The sequence below is a fragment of the Sminthopsis crassicaudata genome, chromosome 1, assembly GCF_048593235.1.
Source record: "Sminthopsis crassicaudata isolate SCR6 chromosome 1, ASM4859323v1, whole genome shotgun sequence".
In the NCBI taxonomy this organism is placed as follows: Eukaryota; Metazoa; Chordata; class Mammalia; order Dasyuromorphia; family Dasyuridae; genus Sminthopsis; species Sminthopsis crassicaudata.
In genome coordinates this window covers 472,237,631-472,265,347 of record NC_133617.1, presented here as the reverse complement: position 1 = coordinate 472,265,347, position 27,717 = coordinate 472,237,631, and the positions used below count along the sequence as shown (strand labels likewise).

The window sequence follows — 27,717 nt, the reverse complement described above, 5'->3', positions numbered from 1 at the left end:
ATGGCATACAGCCAGCACAGCAGGTCAGTCTCTTCCAGGTTGAGTTATAATATTTTAACAGAAGAACTGAGAAGAAAATCTAAAAGCCATTTTTACTCACCTGTAGACTGGAAGACTCCAGGGTTGCAGAGACAGTAGCGTGAAGCAAAAGCTTCCATCATGCGATCAATTTTCTGAGCCTCCCCTGGAAGCCTGAAACTCCACAGGAACTGCCTAAAAAACCCCACAAAGTTGTAAATAATCCTGTTGAAATTTTTAGAAAAATATATATACAAATGTGCCTGGAGCTTTGCTCAATTTATGCAAGCATGAGGGGTATTCTAATTCTAGAATTAGTGGCTCTTCCCACTGTACACACCATCTCTCAATCTGATCTATAGATCTGACTTGCCCAGACTGCAGAAGAAAAACACAAAACATTCTGCCCATCAAACAAGGGGGAGAAGAATAATGCTCACGATGGTGAACTCAAAAGGATCATTTTTCTCTGAGTGTTGCAAAAGCCACTAACTAGCACTGTTTCATAAGAACTAGGGAGCAACATACCTTATGCATAAAAGGTGACACAATTTCTTTAAAAGTTAATAGAATGATAACATACAAAACAACCACCTTATCATTCATTCTGCTTCACCAACTCTAACAAGAGAGCACAGAAAAGACAAGGCAGCCAAACACAAGGGAAAAAACCCTTGTTCCAACACTTCAACGATTCTAGGATTTTGTCCAAAAGACCAAGAAAGAACAGTTCAGGAGGCTAATAAGGCATCAGACACTGGGCCTTAAGTTGAATTAAGCTCTAGGAAGTATGAGATTAAGAGGAATTATTTCTCAAAGATTCAAGTTTTCAAAAAACAGGTCTGATCTGTCTCATTTTTTGTGAGATATGTATTTTTCAAAAAAGGAAATATACACATATGCTCAATATTTTTCTGTGTATTTTGTTGAGTTCCAAGACTCAAACTTTTAAAGACACAAATGTTAGAAGTGAAATATTTCAAATCTTCAACTAAAACAAGATTTAAAGCAGAGAAAAGATGATGCACAGTGAATGATCATGATAGAAAGAGTACATTGGATACAGGAGGATGATCTGTGGAGTAAAATATTGGGATAGTGGAAAATATTTTTACATTTTTCAGCCTGAGAACAGTCTGCAGGTAGTACCTATCCCACAGATTCATACCATGTCATTATTAACAAATGGTGACAAACCCTGATAGAAGATTCTGTTTGTGCTCTGGCCCTAAAACAAAAGCATACATTACAGCAAAACTTCTTTGGGGGGAGGAGGGGAAGGTTGCAACCTCATTACAGTAGGAGGTCCCCGGTCTTTGGTAGTTGGTAAAGCAGTTGATAGAGAGAGCCTGAATTACTGTAAACAATCTGGAAGCCAAGCTAGTGCTTGGAGCAAGGAGGGAGGACCAGTGATAGGATTATCTCGCCCTTAAATGGAGCTTGCATTGACAAAATCATTACAACCCCACAGTTTGCTGTATCCAATCAGAAAGCCAAGTTATGATGTTAATCCTTGAAGTTATATTTCCCTTATAAAAGAAGTACCTCATTAGTTTGCTAACTAATTTTCTTAGGGTTTAATCCCCTTGCTAAATCATAAAGGTTGAATGAAGATTAGGGACCCTAATCCCTTTTAGAGTTAGCCTGCTACCGTGTTTCCCCGATAATAAGACACTGTCTTATTATTTTTTTGGGACTAAAAAACACCAGAGGGCTTATTTTCAGGGGAGGGCTTATTTTATCCTCCATCATGCCCCTTTTATCCTCCATCATGCCCATTTTAGCCTCCATCATGCCCCTTTTATCCTCCATCATGCCCATTTTAGCCTCCATCATGCCCCTTTTAGCCTCCATCATGCCCCCTGAGTGCTTATTTTATTCTCCATCGCTTACTGAACTTACCGAGTTTTTAGATGGTCCTGTCTCAGCTCTACTCCGCGGCGCTGCTCTCAGTAGCGCCAGCAAGCAAATCACCAGGGAAGAAGAGGATGACGCGCTCACTGCTGCAGCTCTGATTGGATGCAGCTCGGAGCGCGACGTGCGTTTCACCCGGGAGGGGAGGGCGGCGCTGCTTACTGAAGGTACCGCTACGCAGCATATAGCGCAGGGGATCACCATGATGACCGTTTTCATAGTAAGTTCGATAGGGCTTATTTTCGGGGGAGGGCTTATTTTAGCGGAATATTAAAGAGTATGTGGGTGTCTTATTTTCAGGATAGGTCTTATTATCGGGGAAACACGGTAGTAACCCTGCCTTAACTAGCCACACTTTATGGAGTCTTTTCCCTTATCAGTAGGCCTCCAGTTAATTGCTATAACCCCTTTTCTTAGCTAAAAACTCTTAGGGGTTTAGCCTACTGTTAATAGCTTAATAAATAAATGCTTTACCTTTTGATTTGGAGAAGGTATAAGCCAACAAATTCTTTTGGGACAACCTATGGGGCTAATAACCCCAATATAATTTTGGGATGATACCCATTCTCCCCAGTATTTGGCAGCTAATCCCATCATTTTGGTGGTTCATAAAGGAGTGACTGGCTGTACTACCAAACCACAATTTTTCTGGGTTCAGCGTTTCTGCACCTTATGCCCCATCATTTTGCTACCCTATATACTATCATCAGGTACTCTAACCCCATTACAATGTGAGGTTACATAACTAAATGTGGAGATCATGAAATTGTAATTTATTATTAGTAAATGTTTAGTTTTTAGCACATGTAACCTCCCATCGAGAGGTTACAGATTGCCAGTCTTGCTTAATCCCAGACCTTCAGAAAGCTTACCCAATCATAGGTCCTTATAGATTTTTAGCCACTGCCTTGCCAAGCAGTAGTTCTCAAGTCCAACAGAGTGCCCAGACACAGTGGCTTGCAAGCTCAAGACTTTATTCCATGTGCTCCCATTCTGCACTACTCCTACACTCTTACTGAACTCCTATTGAATTCCATCTGTTTCCTGGGCTCCACTACTTATACAGGGTCTAATGAGGTCACACCCATAGCCAATAAGGGAAGGAAACATCTCCCGTTGATGATGCATTCTCAATGCGACCAGAGCTTTGGCTCATGTGGTTAGTGCTGGTTGCAGAGATCACATCCAGGTGCCTCAGACATCAAAGCCTTTTTACTTTCTCTTATACGATTTGAGGTTCCTCTCAGACTCTTACAAGCACAGACAGTAATGCCTTTTTGAACATAGAACATAATATTTTCTTTTAATGGTGTTAGCGATGGCAGTATGTATGAGAAAAGGAATACAAAATTTAAAAACTATTATGGTATGGCATACCCTTTGCTATGGTGGACAAATAGAACTAGTAATCGTCTGCCATGTGAACAACTGTCCACATTTCCCCATCTCTGCTTAATTTTCCTTAGACAAAGAAACTCTAATGGCTTCTGAAATCCATTTAATTCATGAAAAGTAGATTTATTATGGTTCTGCTCTTTAGGTGGCCCTAATGATCCACTAAAATTCAAAAGACGAGGCAACACTAAAACCAGAATAAGAAAACTATTTTTGCTTTTGTCTTTTTCTGTTTTCTAAAACTGTGTATGTGTGTGTGTGTCCATATATGATATATCTCAATACATATATAATATACACTTCTGTATATATAACATGTACATGCATATGTATTTGTGTATTTTTTTCTTTTTTTCCCCTGACTGGATCTATGATTTCCTTTAACTCCCTATAGAGCTCACAGTGAAGAACTTCTACCAATGCAGAGTAGCACCTCTGCACCTCAACAACTAACAATCTTGGGCAGTTTCCTGGGCATTGAGAAATTAAATAACTTGCCCAGAATCATATAGCTGGTATATATCAAAGGCAAGACTTGAATTCAGGTCTTCCAGACACTAGAGTTAGAATAAAATTGTAAAACTTTCCAATTTTGTAAAACTTTCCAATTTTATCAAAACCAAAGAGTTTTTAATTGAATCAGTTTTCGATTGAGATAACTGAAACTGGGGAAGAGGAATCAGGGATAGGGTGAAGGAGATATTTTAATGGATGTTAGTATCTGACAAGCAACTGGAATAAAATGAAGCAATAATCTTGGGAAGTTCCATATAATCAAAAACAAACCAGAAATCTTGAGTGATTTCCCTTTTAGCACAGATCACAATTTTGGTCATATAGAATAAGTTTTTCACAAATTATAAACTGTTATCTTGAAACAACTATTTAAGAAAGGTACACTGAGACAGTACAAAATAGCATATTAGCAGAGCATATTATTTCATGTGTGTCATTATTTAATTAATACACATATTTTCTTTCTTTTTATTAACGCTTTTTATTTACAAAACATATGCATGGGTAATTTTTCAACATTGATCCTTGCAAAACCTTTTGTTCCAAATTTTTCCCTCCTTCCCCCCATCCCCTTCCCTAGCTCGCAGGTAGTCCAATACATGTTAAATATGTTAAAATATATGTTAAATCTAATATATGTATACGTATTTATAGTTATCTTGCTGAACAAGAAAAATCATATCAAGAAGGAAGATAAAGAAAAACTGAGAAAGAAAACAAAAAGAGCCACATCTGAAAGAACTGATCATCGTATAGTCTGGTTGTTGTAGTGTATAATGATCTCTTGTTTCTGCTCATTTCACTCAGCACCAGTTCATGTAAATCTCTCCAGGTCTTTCTGAAATCATTCTGCTGGTTGTTTCTTACAGAACAATAATATTCCATAACATTCATATACCACAATTTATTCAGCCATTCTCCAACTGATGTGCATTCACTCAGTTTCCAGTTCCTTGCCACTACAAAGAGGGCTGCCACAAACATTTTTGCACATGTGGATCTCTTCTTCCTTTAAGGTCTCTCTGGAATATAATTCCAGGAGATATATTGCTGGATCAAAGGGTATGCACAATTTAATATTTTTTTAAGCATAGTTCCAAATTGCTCTGCAGAATGGTTGGATCCTTTCACAATTCCAGTAACAATGTATCAGTGTTCCAGATTTCCCACATCCCCTCCAATATTTATCATTATCTTTTCCTGTCATCTTCACTAATCTGACAGGTTTGTAGTAGTATCTCAGAGTTGTCTTAATTTGCATTTCTCTGATCAGTAGTGATTTGGAGCACCTTTTTCATGTGACTATAGATAGTTCCAATTTCTTCATCTAAAAATTGTCAGTTCATATCCTTTGACCATTTATTGAATTGAAGAATGGCTTGAACTATTATAAATTTGAGTCATTTCTCTATATATTTCAGAAATGAGTCCTTTAGCAGATCCTTTGGATGTAAAAATATTTTCCCAGTTTATTGCTTCCCTTCTAATCTTGTCTGCATTAGTTTTGTTTGTACAAAAAATTTTAACTTAATATAGTTAAAATTATCCATTTTGTGATCAATAATGATCTTTAATTCTTCTTTGGACACAAATTCCTTACTTCTCCACAAATCTGATTGGTAAACTATCTTATGTTTTTTTAATTTGTTTATAATAACATATATGTTATTATATATATGTCTAGATCATATATCTATTCTTTATGTTTAGATCATGAACCCATTTCGATCTGATTTTGGAATACAATTATACATATTTTCTAAAGATAATAATACTTCCTGTGTGAAATCAATAACCAAAAAGATAAACAAAGATTTTTTTCCAATACTATTTTTCATACTTTTCTTCAAAACTAAAGATAAAATGAAATTCTAAAGACAAAATTTATAATACTGCACTTGAAATAATTTAAAGATATAATGATATATTTACCTTAAAGCTTGCACAAGGTTGAGATCAGCAAATTCATGGAGTTCAACAAAAGCTTGAAGAACTTTAATGTTAAATTCATCTCTAGAAAAGAAAGTCTATGATGAGAAAGTAGTTCTAAATTTTTTCACCTTTTTCTTTTTTTTGAAAGTATACTTTCTAAGTATTTAAAAATGGGAGAGAAAAAAAGCTTCTATTCACAAATAGTTTTAAATTTTTTCTCTTACTATATGTACATCATAGTTTTTAATGTTAATTTCCCTTTAAAAATAACTGAACTTAGATTAGCTAAGAAAGCTGAAAACACTGACTATGCCCAAATTCTCTCCCTCCTTAGTTGACAGGAATGGCTTCTGAAGTTAAATGATATCTAAAAGAGAAACATCTTAAAGTTAATTTAATTTTCCAAACAAGATGGAGGTCACAATTATTAAATAAATAAATAAAACATAAACCAGCTAATTCAACCTATCATGGTAGTCACAAGCCAAAGATGGCACCTTACATTTAGGTTCATAGCAATGAGGGCATGCTACAGACACCTGAGATCCACTTGTACACCAAAATAGGAATTGGCTTTAATTAAAGGCTACACAGTGTCTGGTGCAATATGAGAGAGATACAAGCTACAAAATTCAAGTTCAAACAATTTAAAAGGAAAAAACAATGTAAGATGCATTCACTAGAACACCAGACAAGACATAAACCCTTTAAAATAGAGTGCTTGCTAATTAGAATACACTCAAGATATTTTTATAAACTACACAAATCATGTCAAGGTAAAAAATTAATGATTTAATTCACACACAACAGTTAAATGCCTTACAAATGTTTTTCATATGGTAGAAGAGCAATGTATTCAGAGCTTTCTGCTAATATTATTTAATAAGACTTTCAAGTCTCACCAAAGAAATTTGAATTATTCTTTGCTTACTGATATAATTACTGCAACACTGCATAGGGCTTCATTTTTGTTTCATGTTGCTATTACAGTTGTTTAGGAGCTCTGTCCAGCTTTTTAACTCTGTGGTTTAAAGTTCTGCATTACTGGATAGACATTGCCTCAAAGGCGTCTTCTCAGAAGTCAGTCTGTATTAGGAGAAGGTAAAGAATCTCTCTCTCTCTCTCAGACACCTGGAAAGGCTGGCCCCAACTATTGATCTAAAGGTCTCCTGTCAGTATGTCTCTAAGGACAGAACTACCTCAAATGTGCTTTGTGATATGGAAAGGAAGAAGGGTAATGGAGTCCTTCCTTGTAATACTAACAGGAAACATGGCAGAAAACCAGGTTTTGGTAATAGCATTAGGGATTTATTTGGCTCTATAAAGTTGAACTTAAAATATGAAAGTCAAATTCACATGTTTGTTATTCAGGAACTCCACAGAAATGAAGGATATAACCAATATCTCTAAATACACTTATGTACCCAGTTTTACCTTTTAACTCCTGCACTTTGCATCTCAGTTTCAATAGGAAGATAAAACAATCAGGTAAAATTTCACATCTTAGAAGTTTAGTTTTGCTGTTAGTTGGACATATCACCTCTCACCTTTTTAGGTTTGTTTAATGTCTCTCTTCCAAGAACGTACCTACTGCAAGACTAATTGGAAGAAAAATCCTTGTAAGACAAAGCTTTGAGGAAAATTTTGAAAATTGATGAAAAATAGAATGAATAGGGAAGGGAGAGATGAAATCTGCAAACAAAGCTTAAATATAAAGCAATTCCAAAAAAATCAGTGGTCTCTTAGCAAGATTCCTCTCAAATCAGCTATCTCAAAAAGCTAATTATTTCACTTGGACCTAAAAAAAATGCATCAAAATTAGGGTGTTCTGGGTATTTATTTCCTCCTTCCATTATCTTAGCTAATAAAGATTTTTCTATAAGATATATCAGCTATATAGAGATGGAACACAGTCCAGCCTGTTTTTTTTCAAATTAATAAGAGCCAGAAGATTTAATAAGAGTGATGAGAGTAAAATGGTATCAATTTCATCTCTTCTCATCTCTTACTTTAACCAAAATAGCAGAATTTTTTACCTTGACTCTATCTTTCTGCCTTCATAGATACATCCAAATCACAGCTACAACAGTCATGAAAATAATTTCTTTGAATTTTCTTCCTGTTTTAAAAAGTATTACGTGACTCTTAATCAAACTACTTATTCATTTTGATTTTAGACTTGGCTCCCTCATAACCATTTACAGGAATATCTCCAAAAAGCTCCTTAGGGGGAAAAAAAAGTAGGCACTGGTCTTTTCAGCAGGAATTACATATTTATCACTGACATTACTGAAATGCTGTATTCTGAATGATGCTACGCTGAAGCTACAACTTTTATGTTTTTATTTATTTTTTTTTTGCTGAGGCAATTGGGGTTAAGTCACTTGCCCAGAGTCACACAGGTAGGAAGTATTAAGTGCCTGAGACCACATTTGAACTCAGGTCCTTCTGATTTTAGAACTGGTACAGAACAGCTACAAAATTTTTGCAGGCTTTTCAGGAGCTACTTAGTGAGCTAGAAGTTCAAGAAAAAAGCCCTGACAATCCTTTAGACCTAAAAGTTTTTACTTTGAAAACCTACTTTGCTTAGCTTTACTTTAGTAAATAGTCTTTATATAGGGAACCTGAATATAAAATTTGTTTCAACTCCTACTTTAGGATTGTGAGATTATACATGTTAAAAATTCCATTTAAAAATAGTAACACAAATGTTATATACAATTAATTTAATTTCTAGAATTTCACAAATGTTATATGCTTAATATGAAATAATCTCTGCTACAATACTGAGGGCACGTTACACAGGATTTGTCCCTATGAGTTTTATAAAAACATATTTAACTTTTACTTAAGCATTTTTAATAAAAAGCTAGAAACATTCAGACTAAGCATTTTGGGGGGGTTATTTTTTAAACCTATTTTCCTGTGTTCACAAAAAAGTCTATTCTAATATCTTCAGAGATCTGAGGATCCTGCTCAAATATTTATTAACATTAACATTACTTCTCCTTTTTAATAATAACTGTCCTCTCATTTTATTCTTCAATGCAAGGGGACAGTAGTTAAAAATCAAAGTAATATAAAAAAATATTCAAAGCAGTTCTCTTCTCAGAGCAAAAAAAAAAAATTTAAAAAGTGGGGCAGCTAGGTGGTGCAGTGGATAGAGCACCACCCTTGAATTCAGGAGGACCCAAGTTCAAATCTGGTCTCAGACAATTAATACTTCCTAACTGTGTGACACTAGGCAAGTCACTTAACCCCAGCCTCAGAAAAGGGGAAAAATAATAATAATAATTAAAAAAAGGAAATAGAGAAGAGGGGTATCAATTGAGGAATGGCTCAACAAACTGTGGTATGTATTCATGATGGAATATTATTATTCTTTAGAAATGATGAGGAGGATGCTCTCAGAAAACAACAACAACAAAAACTGGAAAGTCCTCCATGAACTTAAAGCAAAGTGAAATGCACTGTACACAAAATAATAGCAATGTTCTGGATGACCAGCTGTAAATGACTTTGTATTCTCAGTAGTACAATCATTCACAACTACTCTGAAAGATTTATGATGAAAAATCCTACCCATACCCAGAGAAAGAAGTGATTATGCCTGAATATAGATTGAAGCATTCTCTCTTTCTGTCTGTATCTATCTCTTTCTTTTTAATTTGATTTTTCTTGAGGGTTTTTATTTTCATTAGAGTGGGAGATTTATGTTTTCTTTCACAACTTGACTTTATCGGAAATATTTTGCATAACTTGATATGTGGTTTCTTAATTGTGGGTGGGAATAAGGAAGAGAACATAGAACTCAAATTTAAAAACAAGGATGGAGCCAATATAGTGGAGAGGACACACGGTTCTTTCTGCCCTCCTACAATTCTCATACTAATTAGCAAAACCAGCTTCTGAATTAGTTCTGGACTGGCAGAATCCACAAATATGGGGAGTTTAACAAATTACCAGCAGAAGACAATTTCAAAGATCTTCAGAAAAGATGTTTCAGTTGGGTATGGAGAGAGGAGGGTCAAGCACAAGCAGGCCGAGCACAGACATCAAGTGCAGGCAGTGCAGACCCAGGGTGGTGCAGGCTCCACAGACGGAGAATCTAAGCAGTGTTGGCCACTCTGCCCTGGTTGCAAGCCAGTAGATCAGCAGAGAAGTTAGGAAACATCCAACACAAACACAAAAGGTAAACAGTGAACCCCAAAATGCCAGAATCTCACAGGACTTGGCCATGTCCACTCGGTACTGGGAGTGAATCACCACTGACCCACCGCAGGTGCGGCCACTTATAGAGGAAGCTTGAACAACCTCCCTTGCCCTAAAAACAGATATTAACTTTTTTAAAAAGATGAGTAATAAAACAAATTTTTTTTTGTAAAAATTAAAAAAAAAAAGAGTAATAAAGCAAAAAGAACTTTGACCATAAACAAATGGTGAAAGAGAAGAACAGATTTCAAACCCTGAGGAGACTAAAAACAGATTGTCTCCAGATGAGGCCCCAAAGGGTGATATAAATCGATCCCCATCACACAAGGCTCTCCTAGAAAAAATTTTAAAAGCTCTTAATAGAGAGCTAGAAGAAAAATGGGGAAAGGAAATGAAAACTTTGCAAGAGGGTTTGGAAAACACAGAAATTATCTGAAGAAAATTCATTATAACATAGACTTGGTGAAATGGAAAAAGCATATAACTCATTAAAAGATAGATTTGACAAAATGGTAAAAAGAAAACAACTCCCAGAAAAACAGAATTTGGCAAATGGAAAAAAAATCCAGAGAACAAAACAACTCATTTAACAATTTAATTGGACAAATAAATACAAAAAGAAGTTAAAAAAAAAGTAAATCAAGAAAAGAATTCACTAAAAATCAGAACTGAACAAATGGAAATGAATGACTCAATGAAATATCAAGAATCAGTCAGTCAAGCAAAACCAAAAAATAGAAAAAATGTAAACTACCTACGTGGGAAAACAACTGACCTAGAAAACAGATATAGGAGATACAATTTAAGAATTATTGTACTCCCTGAAAATCATGATGAAAAAAAAGAGCTCAGACATTATTTTTCAGGAAATCATTAAAGAGAACTGCCCTGAAGACATTATTTTTCAGGAAATCATCAAAGAGAACTGCCCTGATGTCACAGAATCAGAAGATAAAATAGCCATTGAAAGAATTCACCGAACACTTCCTGAGACCTCAAAATTTAAACTCCAAGGAATAAATCATGGCTAAATTTCAGACCAAGGAAAAAATATTACAAGCAGCCAGAAAAAAACAATTTAAATACTGAGGAGCCACAATAAAGATTACCCAGGACCTAGCAGCTTCCAAGTTAAAGGATCAAAGAACCTGGAATCTGATATTCTATAAAGCAAAGGAACTTGGAATGTAGCCAAGAATAAACTACCCTGCTAAACTGAGCATTTTCTTTCAGGGAAGAAGATGGAGATTCAATAAAATAGGTGAATTCCATTTATTTCTGATGAAAAGACCAGAGCTAAACAAAAAATTTGACATCCAAATATAGAACTCAAGAAAAGCATAAAATGGTAAAAAGAAAAGAACTGTTGAAAACTGTATTTCTGTTATGTTATGCACATAGAGAGTGCATGTATAATTTGATTTTACTGTTGTAATATGAAAAAAAAGCTAGAGGTGGAAGGGGGATTGTACCAAATTTAAAATTTTTAATTTCAAATGCAAAAAAAAATGTTTTAAATGTAACTGAGGAAAAATATTAAATAAAATTCAATAAAAGTTAATTTGTTTAAAAAAAAAATCATGGTGATAGTTACCACAAAGTCCTATTTCTGGGCAAATGACCAAACAGGATCACAAAGCTTTCCAAGGCTTAGAAAATAACACCAACATTTGTCTTCCTGAAATTGTTTTATTAGAAGATTCTAAAGGAAGATTCTAAGCCCCAGGACCCCTGTTCAGCCATTCCCAATATCCCTTATTCACTTAAGCAAAAGAAAGAAAAAAGAATCTGCTCTATTCACTTAGAGTACTGGGACATATCTGGGAAGAAATTCAAAGGTTTATCATTTTATTTCACAGACTGATATATGGATAATTAATTTTTTTTAAATGCCAAAAGAATGCCAAAATAACTCTTAACAGAGAAGGAATGCCAATTCCAGAATTCATGATAGAAAGTATACTATATAGAACATGGAGTAAGGTATGCAATGCAGGCAAAATTTCTAAAAAATAATATGCCTTTTTATTTTCCTTCTACTTACCTTTCACCAAGGTAGTCCCCAATTACAGTTTTATTTAGTCCTTCTCCTTTATAAAGGAACTGGGCTATGTCTTCTGGGGTACTCTGCAACAGGTCATTTTCTATAAGAAACTGAATTCCCTGAAGAGGAACATAAGAAAGAAAGTACTGATTGTTTAGAGCTTATCTTGGTATATGATATGAAGTGCTGGTCTAAACCTAATTTCTGCTAGATTGCTGACCAGTTTTCCCAATAATATCTGTCAAATAGTGAATCCTTTAACTAGTAACTGGGGTCTTTGGATTTATCAAACACTATATTAACGGGTTTGTTTGTTTCTACATGTATTCTAATCTATTAAAACTGATCAAATTCTATTTTTTAACCAGTACCAAATTGTTTTAATGATTACTGTTTTGTAGTTCAGTTTGAGTTCTGGTACTGATAGACCTCCTTCTATTCCTTTTCTTTTTTCACTATTACCTTTGATATTCTTAACCATTTCTATAAAATATTCTCTTAGGAGTATGATTGGTCCACCTCTGAATAAGTATATTACTTTAGATAGTATTGTCATTTTTATTATTTTGCCTCCATCTACCCACAAACAATTAATTGTTTCTCTAATTATTTAGATCTCTATTTATCCAAAGAGTATTTTGTAAATGAATTTATATAGTTCTTTGGAGCACTCCAAATATCTAATAGCCTCTGTACTTATTTTGGACTAAAGTTCTCTTTCTGTTTCTTCATGCTGTTTTGTTGGTGATATATAGAAATGCTGATGATTTATGTGGATTTACTTTACATCAACTTTGTTGAAGTTATTGTCTCAATTAATTTTTGCTTGAAAATTTTCTGAAATTTTCTTTTCCTCTTTATCTATGCTTATTCCCTGAATTTCTCTCTTTTTTTTATCTTATTGTTACAGCTAGCATTTTTATCATGTGGAATACTAGTGCCGGTAATGGGCATCCTTGCTTTACCACTGATTTTATTCTCTATTACATAGAATATTTGCTTTTTGGCTTTAGAAAGATTACTGACAACAAAGATCCATTTTATTTCTGTGGTTTCTAGAGTTTTTAACAAAACAAAGGTACTGGATTTTGTCTAAAGCTTTTTCAACATCTATTGGAATAATCATATGGCTTAGATTTAAAATATTAATATGATTTTTGTGGCAGCAAGGTGGTACAGTGATAGAGCACTAGGCTTGGAATGAGAAAGACTCATTTTCCTGAATTCAAATCTGTCCTGAGTCACTTATTAACTGTGACACCCTGGGAAAGTCTCTTAATCTTATTTATCTTAGTTGCTCACTGATAAAATGAGCTAGAGAAGGAAATGGCACATAATACTGGTATATCTGCTAAGAAAATCTCAAATGGGGCCACAAAAAGTTGAACTGAAAACAACTGAATAACAACAACAAAAGATAAAAAGGTAGAAGACTATGTGTGGGATATGATATTTATGATCAGCCACATTCACTGTGTTGGTTTTTCTTTGTTAAAAATTCAGGTAGACTGATGAAGAAGGTACACTGAGAAATGACTGTCATATAAAATCAAAAGTAACTGATAAAAAAAAAATAATGGAAGGTGAGTCAGGTTTTCTTTGGGAAGCAAATAAAATAATTGCCAGATTGTTTTACTGTTTGTTAAAAAACTTAATTTCATGTGGCATTTTGTATTAATATTTTCAAAAACACCACTATGAAAATAGCTATGGTTCACATCACAACTGTTAGAGAAAATGAGAAAGTAGAAATTCTATACATTTATATATCCTTTTAAAAAATTCATTCTACATGCCATATGTGAGATAATTTCTACAAGGAAAAAACTCCTTTGTCTCATTTAAATTTTAGTTTAATGGCAAATCTCATCTACTTCTATCAAAAAAAATTTTGAAGGACCTCTATTCATGAATCTTATACCCCTAAATATTAATTCATAAAAGAAGAAAGAGGGGATGGGGGATGAGTTTCTTGGGTTATGGGACCTGGTTCTAATTCATGCTGTTATATTTACCACTTGATCATCCTACTTACCACTAGAACTATGTCTCTCTCATCTTCCCTGGATGCTGCATACCACCTACTCTGGGTGGAGAATGGTTTTGGGAATCATGACCTTTGCTCAAAGAAGAGGAGGGGGTTTCCCTAACTGCTCACTCTCCCTGAAGAAATCTGTTATGAAGCTCCTGTCATTATCTGCTGTCATCTCCATGTAAACAGAATTTTGCTTCCTCTATATTTCTAGGACCACATGTGCTTCCCACTTCCTATCCACAGTTGAAATTGAAACTTCCTTTATGCTACCTTATTTTACCTCATCCTATAACCCTGCCTGCCACTCAATATGTCTGGCTTTTTTTTTTTAAATAATAGTTTTTCATTTTCAAAATACATGTAAAGATAGTTTTCAACATTCACCCTTGCAAAACCTTGTGTTCCAAATTTTCTTCCCTTCCTTCTCCCCACCCCCTCTCTGAGATAGCAACTAATTCAATATATGTTAAACGTGCAATTCTTCTATACACATTTCCATTTTTATAATGGTGCACAAGAAAAATCAGGTCAAAAAGGAAAAAAATGAGAAAAAAAAAAAAAAGCAAGCAAACCACAACAAAAAAGGTGAATATTGTTTCTGATCCAACACTTAGTCCCCATAGTCCTCTCTCTAGGTGCGGATGGCTTCCCTCCATCACAAGTCTATTGGAATTGCCTTGAATCACCTCATTGTTGAAAAAAGCTAAGTCCATCACAGTTGATCATCATATAATCTTCTTGTTGCTGTGGACAATGTTCTCTTGGTTCTGCTCTCTTCACTTCTGGCTTCCTTTTGATAATTTGTCTTTTCTCCCCCTACCTGAGTGACTTTCCTTTTGTGCCATGCTTTCCCCCCCAAAAAAACAAAACAAAACAAACCCTGATTCTGTGGAGTCAAGATGGTAGAACAGTAGAAAGAGCAGCACCAAAAATAAAATAAAAACAAACTCAATCTTCCAAATAGATCTCAAAAATGTACCAGACCAGTCCTGAACAGGAAATCCAAGGGGAAAAAAAAAAGACACAATCATTTTCCATCCCAAGTCTGGCAAAAAGAGAAACAAACAGATCTACAGGATGGCATAGGAGGAAGGGCACAGAAGTGAGCCAAGGAGAGCATTTGGCTAGGAATGACCATGTGGGATATTTCAGTGCAAAAAGAAACTGGGCACCGGGGAGAGTAAAGGAGTTCTAAATTCAGCAAAGGGGGATGGTCAGCCCTGAACAAATGCAGGAATAGATGCCACCTGGCAGCTCTGTAGCTTACTACCCAGTTCCAGGGTGAGGAGAAACATAAGTACTTATGAAGGGATGATTTCATAAGGAAGAAACAATTGTGTGGTTCTGACTTTAGAAGAATAGGGTTTTAGTTCTAGTTTTATTTCAAGCAAAAGCACACAAAAGAATAGGGTAGGAATTCTAAACAAAAGGAAAGTCTTAAGTTCTATCACTCTGAATTAGCAAACATTCACAAATACATTGATTGCTCAAACCCAAGCCCAGTTTAGAAACTTGCAGAGCTCACAGCAGAAGGGCAGACCTGTATCAGACCTGAAAGTGAGCATTGAATGCTTGTAGCTTCCCAGGCTAAGCTATATTTGAGATCCTGGAATAATTCAACATTTACTCCATGTAAGCAGCAGCAGTGCCAGCTCAGATATTTCCTCCATAACTGATCGATCCTAATGTGAAGTCCAAAGTTAGGGAGTACATTAGAAGAATAAGCAAACAACAAAAAAAGAAACCCATCCTAAATAATTATTATGATTACAGTGATCCTCAAGAGACAAATCTAGAAGAGAATGACTCCTAAAAAGAAATAAGAGCTATGGAAGAAAGAACTGGAAAGGGAATTAAGAGAGAGAAATAAGAAGTACAAAACCTTGTACAAGAAACAACCCTGCCTGAAAATAGACCAAATAAACTCTATGAGACAACATTATTAAAGTCAAAAGACTGAAAAAATAGAAGAAAATTAAAAGCATATTTGAACAAAATAAAGGATCTGAAAAACAAAGGAGAGATAATTGAAAAAAAAAATCTTTATTTAGGCATAAAAGAGGGGAGAAGGAAGAAACATCATATTTCAAGAAATCTTGGAAAAAAAACAAAAAAACAACATCCAGATTTTGTCAAGCCAAAAGGTAAAGTGGAAATAGAAAAAAGCCCATCTGCCATCTTCTGAAAGAAATGCCAAGATAAAAGGTCCCAGTAACATTATAGTCAAAATTCAAAACAGGCAAATAATATAGGGTTCAATCAAAAATAACTAACTCAGCAAAAATTAATTTAATCCTACAGGGTAATGAGGGGAAAGCCTTTGATAAAACAGAGGACTTCCAAGTATTCCTGATTAAAAGATCAGATTTATTCAGAAACTCTGAATTATAAACACCAGAGTAAAGAAAAATACATAAAAGTAAATATGAATGATCATAAGAAAATCAAAACAAAGGATAATCACAAACAAGGATAAAATGTTGAAATTCTAATATTGGTAAAGAGAGAATCCCATTATTATTAGGGACTCTTAAAACAAGTCTAATTAGACTAAAGTTTTGTAATATATTGATCATCTTGAAAGAAGTATGGAAAGGGAGGAGAAGAGGAATATTTTGGGTGATGTTGTAGTAAAATAAGGATAGGGAAAATGCTGTCTCATAATCAGGGTGCATAAGTAGAAGCCTATGCAAATAGTCAAAAGGGGTAGAGTAAGTAGTTGATTATTTTTAGCTTCATTCTCACTTAAACTAGTCAAAGGAAAGAAAAAATACATATATACATAATTATTACAGAAATAAAAAATTACTCAACAAGGGAACAAGAGGGAAAAGAAGGGACAGAAAAAGAGAGAACAAATTATGAGTAGTCCTAAGTAAAAACAAACTCTCAGGATGTATAAAAATATTTAGAGCAGCTTTTTTTTTTTTTTTTTTTTTTTTTTTTGTAGTTGTAGAGAACTAGAAACTGAAGGGGTGCTCACCAACTGGAATACTTTAAGAAATGATGTGCCATAAAAAGGATAAAGAGGACACCTTCAGAGAAATCTAAAAGTCCTATATGAATTAAGTGAGCAGAATCAGCAGAAAGGTTTATACAGTGGCAACAACATTACAAAGGCAAAACACCTTTGAAAGATTTAGTAATGCTAATTAATGGAATGACCAACCATGATTCCAGAGGAATCATACTGATTCATGCTGGAGGTATCCAGACAAAAGAATGATGAACTCAGAGTATGGAATATGTATATAACATATACTATGCACATGTGTGCTTGAACATAGAATGCTGAAATAACAGCATTCTATTTTTCTTTTTTAATTGGGGGAGATATGAGGAAGATAATGTAGATTTTTATTGACTGAAAAAGGTAATTTAAAACGCACTGGGTTTTTTTGTTTGTTTGTTTGAAAACATGAAGTTATGCTGGAATGAGGGATGATCAGTTGTGTGGCTATTCTGCATCTGTTAGAGGCCATCTGGTTCAGCATTCTTATTTTGCAGATGAGGAAAAGAGGTTAAAAGAAGTTAATCTGTCTATCAGATAGTGAGGGAATTTTTTTTTAATTCTCCAACACCTATATTTATGAACTTAAAAGACTAAATCAAATGAGCATTTCTCATCAATGAAGAATAGAGATGATTTTGAGGTAGCCATTAATTTAAGTCACATATTGCTTGTTTCTCCCTCAAATAGAAAACCAATTTAACATGTTATTTTCAAAGTTATCCTGACTTTGTTTACTATTGTCCTTGCTGTTCCTTCTTTGCATTAGAAAAAAATATTACAATGACCCCTTTGTAAACTTTTTATCTTTCCCCCCAATGGTAATTAAAAGTTAATAAAAAGATAACAAACATTTATTAAGTGCCTATTAAATATCAGGCACTATCCTAAGTGCTAGGATACAAATAAAAAAATAGTCCCTGCCCTCAAGGAGCTTACAATCTAGATGGAATCTCAGGGCTGATTAATTTTCATTTCTCTAATTATTAGTGATTTGGAACTTTTTTTTTCACATATCTCTTAATAACATGAGGTTTCTTCTTTTGAGAATTAACTTCATTCCCTTTGGTCATTTATTTATTGGTAATGGTTCCTGTTCTATGTATTTGAATCAGTTTCTTTTATATGTTGGATATCAGACCTTTGAGAGAAACTTGTGGCAAATATTTTTTCCCATTTACCCATTTTTCTTTTAATTTTTACTATACTGACTTTATGTAAAAACATGTACTCAAAACTGTCTTGTTTATTTTCTATGAGATCCCATGTTTGGTTATAAGTTTTTCCACTAGCAAGAGGTGCAATAAGTATTTCCTTCTTTGTTCCTTTGTTTATATGAATTTTTATGTATGTTACATATCTACGATAAGTACACTTAAAATTAGGGCATGAAATGTTGGTTGAATCTAATTTCTTCCAGACTACGTTTTAGCTTTCCATGCAGTTTTTATAGAATAATGAGATCTTGTAGCAGTAGCAATGGCTGGATTTATCAAGCACTCTACAACTATGTTTGTTTGCTTTTGTACTCTCATTTATCTGATTTTTTTCTACTCCTTAACCAGTATGAAATAGTTTTGGTGATACTTTAAGATACTTGTCATCTTGTTCCTTCAGATGAATTTTTATGTATTTTTTCTCACTTTATAACATAATCCTCTGGTAATTTGATTGGTATAACATTGAATAAATTAATTTAGGTGCTACTGTTATTTTTATTACATGAACATAACTCAACCATGATCAATTATTCAGGTTTGTCTTTCTTTTGTAAAGAATATTTTATAATTGTACTCATATAGTTTCTGTGTATGTGTATTAGTAGGTGGACTCTCAAGTATTTTATATATTCTGTGATTATTCTGAATGCTTTTCTCTTTTTCTTTCTGCTGGGTTTTCTTGCAAAGAGATGATGATTTGTATGAGTTTTATTTTCTGTTAACTTTCCTAAAGCTATTGTTTCGATTACTTTTTAGTTGGTCCTAGGATTTTCTAAGTGCATCTTCACATCTGCAAAAAGCAATAACTTTGTTTTATCATTATCTATGTGGCTTCTTTCAATTTTTTTCTTTGTTGTTGCTGTTCAGTTGTTTCAACCAAATCTGACTCCTTTTAGGGATTTCTTGGCAAAAAAACTTTTCCATTTCCATTCTCCTTTTCCTACTATTTCTTCTCCAGCTTGTTTTATAGATGAGGCAAACAGAATTAAGTGACTTGCCCAGGATCACATAGCTATTAAGTGTCTGATGCCAATTTTGAACTCAGATTTCCTGACTCCAGGTCTAGTGCTCTATCCACTGTGCCAACATTACTAAAGTGGTGATGGCAGATATCCTAGCTCTTCTCTTGATATAAGTAGAAAGGCCCCTAATATTTTTTTTGTATCTTTTACATATAAGGCTGGTTTTCAGCTTTAAATGGTTATTATTTACATATTAGGAAAAGTTCTTTTATCTCAATGTTTTTTAGTGTTTTAAACAGAAACAGCTGTTGTATTTTGTAACAAGACTTTTCTCAGCTATTGATAAAGAGCATGTGGTTTTTATTGATTTTATTAGATTAACCTATTAGCTTTACAGTTTTCCTAATAATGAACCAACCTGTATTTCAGATTAAAGTCAGAAGCAAAACAGAATTCTAAGAAGTAGATAGAGAGAAGGATAAAGGAAGAAAATGGGAAAGAGAAAATATACAGTAAATATGAATGTGAATGAGATGAGATTACTTACAAAATGGAAACAGACACAGAATAAAAATAGAATCTAACAATATGTTACAATTTAAGAGACATCTAAAACAGAAAGATATATACAGAGTTAAAATAAGGAGAAGGAAAGAGTAGGGATAGCAGTCATGATCTCAGACAAAACAAAAGCAAAAAAAGACCTAATTAAAAGATAATAAGGGAAACTACATTTTGCTAAAAGGTACCAAAAACAATGAAATAATATTTTTTAAAATTCTACAGCAAGTTTCTCTGTTAAAGACCACATTTTTCAAATATATAGGGAACTGAGTCAAATTTATAAAAATAAGTGCCATTCACAAGTGATGGATTATGAAAGAATATGGACAATTTTCAGAAGAAGAAATTAAGCCTATCTATGGTCATATGAAAAAATGCTTTAAATCACTAATGATTAGAGAAATGAAAATTAAAACAACTCTGAGGCACTACCTCACCCCTAACAGAAATGACAAATACTGGAGAGAATGAGTACAATGGTGCCATGGGTTGATCCAACTACTGGATCTAATTAGAAACTATGTCCAAAGTGCTAGAAAATTATGCGTCCATTTGACTTAGCAAAATCACTACTAAGTCTATACCCAAAGAGAATAAAGGAATGGTAAAAGGAAAAAAAACTGCAGTTCTTTTTGTGGTGCCAAAGAACTAGACAGTGAGGAACTGCTCATCAACTGAGGAATGGCTGAAGATATGGCGTAAGACTGTGATCAACTACAATTGTGCTATAAAAAATGATGAGGGAGATGGGAAACCTATATGAACCAATGCAAAATGAAGTGAGCAGAAATAGATCATTATACACATTCACTGCAAAGTGATATAAAAGATCAATTGAGAAAGACTTAACTGCTCGGATTAATACAATGATCCAAAAAATTCATGAGAAAAAAATCCTATCCACCTCTAGGGAGAAAACTGATGAACTATGAGCACAAACGGAAGTATAATTTTTTACATTCTTTATTTTTCTTGCTCTTCTTTTTTGCCAAATGGCTAATATGAAAATGTTTTGCATGATTTCCATAATTAACTGATAACAATTTTCTTGCCTTTTCAATAGTGGGTGAAAAGCAAAAGAGAGGGAGAAAATTTGTAACTCAAAATTTAAAAGAAATATTAAAAATGAATTCATTTTTTAAAAAGAAAATATTTTGAAGATTATTCTTACAGAAACTATTATGAACATTATTCTGATAAAAGTTAAAAAAAACTATCAGTTTCTTTTCTGTATCATACTGTTCAATTACCTAATTTACATTTATAAAGCCACATAAAACAGGTGACATTTTAATAGTGCTTCTTTGAAGGGGTAAAAATGAGGGGCAGCTCTAAGCTTGGAGATACTGTTCAAAAAGAATAATGTTCATTTAGCTACAATTGCCTGTTAAAGCCCTTAGGATGATTCTTGTAGAGACTTAATACAAAGTTTTAAAACGTGAGTAATGCTGATTCCAAGTTATACTATTCCCTTTTAAACCAGACAGTTGCTGTTACTAGAAAGATGCTAATAGGTAGGAAATCTCCTCACTACTGACCATAATAATGGTTAAAAATTTAGTCACTATCACCTAGAACCCAATATTCTTAAGAGGTTTAAAACAAAAAACAAGAAGTAGAGTCAAAAATCAAAAGAAATAGATACTATAATGTAAAACTGGTTACAAATAATCATGAACAAATTAGAGTACTGGAAGTAAAGATTACAAAGAAGAAAGCATTTGTGTTATGAATTTAATATAAGTGCATCATGTTCTTTTTTAAATATATAAAAGCCTTTGGGCTATGACAATTTAATGTATGCAATAAGAATCACAGATTAATATCAAAATAGAATACAATGAAATTGATTCATTCAGATAGGTTAAAAGGAAAAAGGCTTGTAATGTAAAATTAACATCTTTATAAATATCTGTACAATCTGAAAAGACATAATAGCATAAAGATAACTAAAATATCTATGGATTGGCGCCATTTGAGCATTCTTAGTTTTCTTCTCAGCATCAAAAGTAAAGGTCATAAGAAAATCCTGACTTTATAAAAGCAGACAAATTAGATCACTTAACAGACATATCACTGTGCTATTGAATTTCTGTGACAATTATAGCATCCAAACAGTAGCCTTGACAAAAAGAAGGTTATGTTGAAGTAAGACCAGTGAAATTCTGGTACAATGGAGAAAAGACTGAACTCACATATTCTTATCATTTACATTTTTTCCTCCTGGATCTTTGTTTCTGTTTTTTTAAAAATAGTGATGTTTGGGATGGGAATGGCAAAAGAGATATCTTTTTAATGAAAACATTTTATGAGATTTTGACTCTGGTAGGAAGAAAATTTACCTAGTCTATTGTTTCTATGTCTGGTCAAAATGGGAAGAAGACATGGTATAAATGCATAAAGTGTGTCATCATTCAGTTGACCTTAAGCATAAGCTGATTTCATGCCTTGAACCCATCACCTGGAATCTTTTTATTTCAGCAATCCAAAGGTCTCTGCCAAAAGAGTACTTCTTGTATAACAAAGAAAAACAATTAATCAAAATAAAATAAGTAATAGGATCTGCTCAATATTTCACAAATTGTAGCCAACAGCCAGCCACTATCAAGACAATCAGTGATTCTCCTAAATAAAGATTGTTTACTGTGTTTGCTAATTGACAGAATTTGAAGTATTTTAATGTTACTTTCAATTATATTTTTGCAGTGGTATACATAGTTCTGGTTGTTACTTAATTTTCTACCTACCAGTATTCCCTATCTGAATTCCTCATTAGTCTTTTCTACTTATATAAACATTTCCTTTTAAATTTATAAACTAAAATGTATCCAACTTGTATTCTTCAATCAATGGTCACCTACTTTCTTTTCATTTTCTAAAATACCACAATATATATTGCCATAAATATTTTGGAAACTTTCTTTCTCTCAGTGACCAGGAGGTCAATGGAATCTGTGCCTAGGGTGGGATATTTGGATCAAGAAATATGAGTAAATCAACTTTTCTCACATAATTCTAAATTATTTCCCAGAACAGGCAGACCAATTTATACTTCTACCAACATTATAAATTGATACCTGTCTTTTAATAGCTTGTCCAACTCAAATCATATCTTTTATCATCTTTGTCAATTTGAGAGGTCATATAGAATTAGAACTAGCAGAGATCCTGGTCCAAATACTTTATTTAAGATATAAAAAGATTAAAGCCCCCCAAATTAAGTGACCTGCCAAAGGTCACAAAGAAAATGTGGCATGGTTGGGATTTAAGCCAAGTTCCTATGAAACCAGAGTTCTTTTCAACTCAGAGCGACTTTAATTTGTCTTTTATTATTAATGTCTTGAAACATTTTTGATATGATTTTCCATTTAATTTTCATATCACCTACATCCTTTATTCCAATCCTATATAAATTCTTAAAATTTTTAAAGATAATAATTAGCCACTCATTCTTGGTCAAAGGACAACTTTTTTTCTTAAAAAAGAAAGAAAAAATTGTATATTCCAAAGAATCTGAAATGATGCTCTTACCTTTTTAGGATCCATGTTGAATTTCTTTCTTCCCATAGCTATTTGCTTATTCCTCTGGGTAGTTTTGCTATTTATTTGAAATAATTTTTAAAAATTGTTACCAGGTGTTTTCATACAGCAAAGTAATTTTAGAGGATTTTTTTGCATATTCATTATTATTATAAAATATTCTCATAGGATGTTTTAACAACTATTTTTAGAAAATAGTGTCTGCCCTAAAGAAAAGCATATCTCACTCAGTCCTTTGTAAATAGAAAGTTTGGCTATTTTGGATTGCTCTTAATGATTGACAATTTCAGATTTATTTTCTTATGATGATCATTAAAGACAAAGAAACCAAAGCCTCATATTTTTTATAATAGGACACACTTTCACCAAAGTTAGTTGATCTTAAAATGCCTAACTCTGAACAAATGAAAGTGAATAGTAAATTTTAGAAAAAAGAAAACTACAGTATAAGAAACAATCCAGTGAAAGAATTTCTTGAATATTCCAGACAGCACTTTGAAAGAGTGGTATTGAGAGAAGAAGAGATTAACAAAAATAAACTGCAAATGAGTTTTCCATCTATTAAGTTGAAAAATGTAGGGACTGAATAAATTTTCAGGTGTGCATACAAGTAGCTTACCTCTCCTCTACACAAGTTAGGTTATCGATCTCTGTCATCACTTCTGTAATTTCAAATTTTAGCCTCTGCCAAAAATAGGAAAAAAATTAATAGGAAGGAAAAATCAACCCTCACAGACTCAGAATAATTTCAATACTCTAGATACACATTTTTTTGAAATTTTTAATAGAATAACAAATGCAATAGAATAATTCCAATATAAAAAAAAAAAAACTTCACAGTAAGAGTCACTGCAACCCAAATAAAATCTCTAAAACTAGGATATCATTCAGAGTAGTTCACTAGTGATGGCATTAATATATATCAAAAAAAAAAAAAAGTCCTACTTAGAGAAAAATACATTGAATTAAGCTCATGGAGAAGATAGGTATAAAAAGATGAGCTCATCAAAAGAAAGGAATTAAAATTCTTAAGATGCTACTTAAATATATTTTCCATATTTCTAAGATCCTTTTCAATTCTAAAATAGTCTGTTCTGCCCTTTTCTTTTATTTGCAACTGTGTTCTCCTTTACATTTAATTGTATAATTATCTGTATAGTCTTGTTAGTTACTTTTGGTTTGCACAAGTTTACATATTAATCTTTTATATTCACCTCTAGTTCTATATCTTCCCATGGTCATGGGAAAAATCATAGTATCGTCTGTATAAGTCACAGATTTACACTCAATTCTTTCATTCAAAGTTGTTCTTAAAATTTTTATATCCTGACTCTGTAAATTTTTGGATCCTGCCCATTCAATTTCTTGAAGGATATTCTTTCCTGGCACACTTACCAAAGATCCACCATCAAGTTCTAGAATTTCCTTATTTGCTCCCTGCGACACAGTTTATATCAACCAACCTAGTTCTTTCTATTGTTTTCTAAGGTAGTTAAAAAAAAAAAAAAGACATGTCCTATTTATTTTATCATAGATTACCAGATTATTTAACAGTAATGTTTTGCATGATTTTAGGGTCTTCCCATCCTCAAGGAGTGACCATTTCAAAGTATTCATCTTAGAGACTATTGCCTTTTCTAAATACCTACAATGACAAAACTTTCAATAATCAATATCCAATTAATTTTTTTTCTCCATCACATCCCTTTAAAAAAAAAAAAAAGGGAAAAAAAACCTTGTTAAGAAATAAGCAGTCAAGAAAAATAAATTTCTACACTGTCCATTTCCAAAAATATCTGTTTCATTCTGCAAACCTGAGTTCATCTGTCACCTCAATGTCATACCTCCTCATCAGTCATGGTTGAAATCATGGAATCATAGTTGGTCATTACTTTGCTTAAGTCTTTACATGTTATTAAGTCTTTACATATTCTTAATTTTTTCAAGTTGTCTGTCTTTACAAAAATAGTTGTAACTATATAAATTGTTCTCCTAAAAACCTGATTCCATTTTAATTACTCTGTCCTGGCCAGACTTGTGTTACCTTCAATTCAATATATGTGACATTCATAAGAAAATTTTTATATATTAGATTCCTTAACACTTTACACAGACTCATACAGGTATTAATTTATTGGCAACTCTATCAGTGGCTTCCTTGCAATATAGCTGAATTTGATTTTGGCTCTATAGTTTTGCAACCTATTTAAACATACTTCCATTGTCTTTTTGCATACTTACATATGGGTAAACATTTTGTATTCACATATCACTGAAGATTACTAGATTTTACAATTGGAAATTTAAAGATTTCTTACCTCTATATCATCGATAAGCTCTTTTTTTCTGCGACGAATGTTTAAAAGTTCTTCTCTCTCCTCCATTGAGAGATCATCAGGCACTAAAAAAAATTTCGTAAAAAGTAAATTAGAAATTTTAATCCCTTGATTTGAAAGCTTTTCACAAACGAGTGATCACATTATCTTGTGTGAGTGGGAGACTTGCAAGGACAACTAAGATTTTTCCCCCCATTTGTCACGTCAAATAGACTTTTGGAAATATTCAGATCAGAAAATCACTTATGAAACAGTTAATGATTTAAAAGAACAAAACTAAACACAAACTCTTAGCCCAAAGGTAGCTATGGCTTGACTCATCTAGCACACTGATGCCGCCTGCCTGTCTTTTCCTCAAAAAAGGCATTGCTGCTTTCAGTTAGGCTGAATAAAAAGAACTGAAAATAGTACTAAAGAAAGCAAATATAAGGAAAATATTGGAAAACCATTGTGGATGTGCCAACATTTTGAAAACATTTACTCATAATTTCTCATCTACTTTTTTATTTCTAAAAAAAACCTTAAAATTTGTCAGCAAACTTGCCACAGAATTCAGAAGAAGAATTCAGAAATTATGGAATCTAAAAGGCACTCAAACAAGAATTACTCTAAATTATACCCAAATCTCTTTTGTTTGAAGATCTCAAGGAAAAACCACCAATTCCCAAGGCAGTTCATACTATTTTTAAACAGTCCTAATCACTAAGGCTTTGTTTTGTTTTTACATTAAACAGATATCCACTAATCCCAGATCTGCCTTGTGAGCACAAACAGAAGGAGTCTACCAGCCATCTAAGATTTGAGATGAGCCACCTCCACTACCCACCACTAAAGAGAGTAGATGGCACGGTTTGGAAGTAATTAAGGACTCTGTATGCCAAAAAATCTGATAATCTAAATGAAATGGATGAATACCTACAAAAATACAGATTACCTAGAATTACAGATGAGGAAATAAATTGCTTAAAAAGTCCCATTTTAGAAAAAGAAATTAACTCCTTAAGAAAAAATCTTCATGGAAATCTTCAACATAAAGAAGATCCAACTCACTTCCAGTTGATCAATGATGGACAGAAATAACTATACCCAGAGAAGGAACACTGGGAAGCGAATGTAAATTGTTAGCACTACTGTCTATCTACCCAGGTTACTTATACCTTCAGAAGCTAATAATTAATGTGCAACAAGAAAATGGTATTTACACACATATATTGTATCTAGGTTATATTGTAACACATGTAAAATGTATGGGATTACCTGCCATGGAGGGGGAGGGAGTAGAGGGAGGGAGGGGATAATTTGGAAAAATGAATAAAAAAAAAAAAAAAAAAAAGAAAAGAAAAGAAAAAATCTTCAGGGTCAGATGGATTTTACAAGGGAATTCTACCAAACATTTAAAGAACAATTAATTCCAATAATATGCAAACTATTTGGAAAAATAGGGGAAGAAGGAATCCTACCAAATTCCTTTTATGACATAGATAAAGTGCGTGCTGATACCTAAACCAGGAAGGGCCAAAACAGAGAAAGAAAATTATAGACCAATTTCCCTAATAAATATTGAAAAAAAATCTTAAATAAAATATTAACAAAGAAATTACAGCAACTTATCTCCAGGACAATATACTATGACCAAGTAGAATTTATATCGGGAACGCAGAGTTGGTTCAACCTCAGGAAAACTACCAGCATAATTGACTATATCAATAATGAAACTAACAGACTAATAGATAATTAATAGATTATCTCAATTGATGGAGAAAAATCATTTGACAAAATACACTACCCATTCCTATTAAAAACCCTAAAAAGTATAGGAATAAATGTTGTTTTCCTTAAAATTAGTAGCATCTATCTAAAACCATCAGCAAGTATTATATGTAGTGGGGATAAAATAGAAGCATTCCCAATAAGATCAGAGATGAAACATGGTTGCCCACTATCACCATTCCTGTTCAATATTTTATTAGAAATGTTAGCTTTGGTAATAAAAGAAGAAAAAAAGATTAAAGGAATTAG

General features: G+C 33.1%; 2 protein-coding genes across 2 annotated transcripts in view; both read right to left on the bottom strand.

Moving 5' to 3' along the window:
- CYTH3 (cytohesin 3) overlaps positions 1–27,717 on the bottom strand; it is a 135,118-nt gene that overhangs the window by 11,818 nt on the left and 95,583 nt on the right. The window contains exons 2-7 of the mRNA XM_074281061.1: positions 25,681–25,763; positions 23,982–24,046; positions 23,354–23,420; positions 12,032–12,150; positions 5,776–5,856; positions 101–213 (exon numbers count right to left, since the gene is read on the bottom strand). Coding sequence (XP_074137162.1) covers positions 101–213; positions 5,776–5,856; positions 12,032–12,150; positions 23,354–23,420; positions 23,982–24,046; positions 25,681–25,763 — 528 coding nt within the window. The remainder of the gene's footprint in view (positions 1–100; positions 214–5,775; positions 5,857–12,031; positions 12,151–23,353; positions 23,421–23,981; positions 24,047–25,680; positions 25,764–27,717) is intronic.
- LOC141550417 (small integral membrane protein 10-like protein 3) overlaps positions 24,013–27,717 on the bottom strand; it is a 177,845-nt gene continuing 174,140 nt past the window's right edge. Inside the window, exons 2-3 of the mRNA XM_074281057.1 lie at positions 25,681–25,763; positions 24,013–24,046 (exon numbers count right to left, since the gene is read on the bottom strand). Coding sequence (XP_074137158.1) covers positions 25,722–25,763 — 42 coding nt within the window. The 3' untranslated portion in view covers positions 24,013–24,046; positions 25,681–25,721. The remainder of the gene's footprint in view (positions 24,047–25,680; positions 25,764–27,717) is intronic.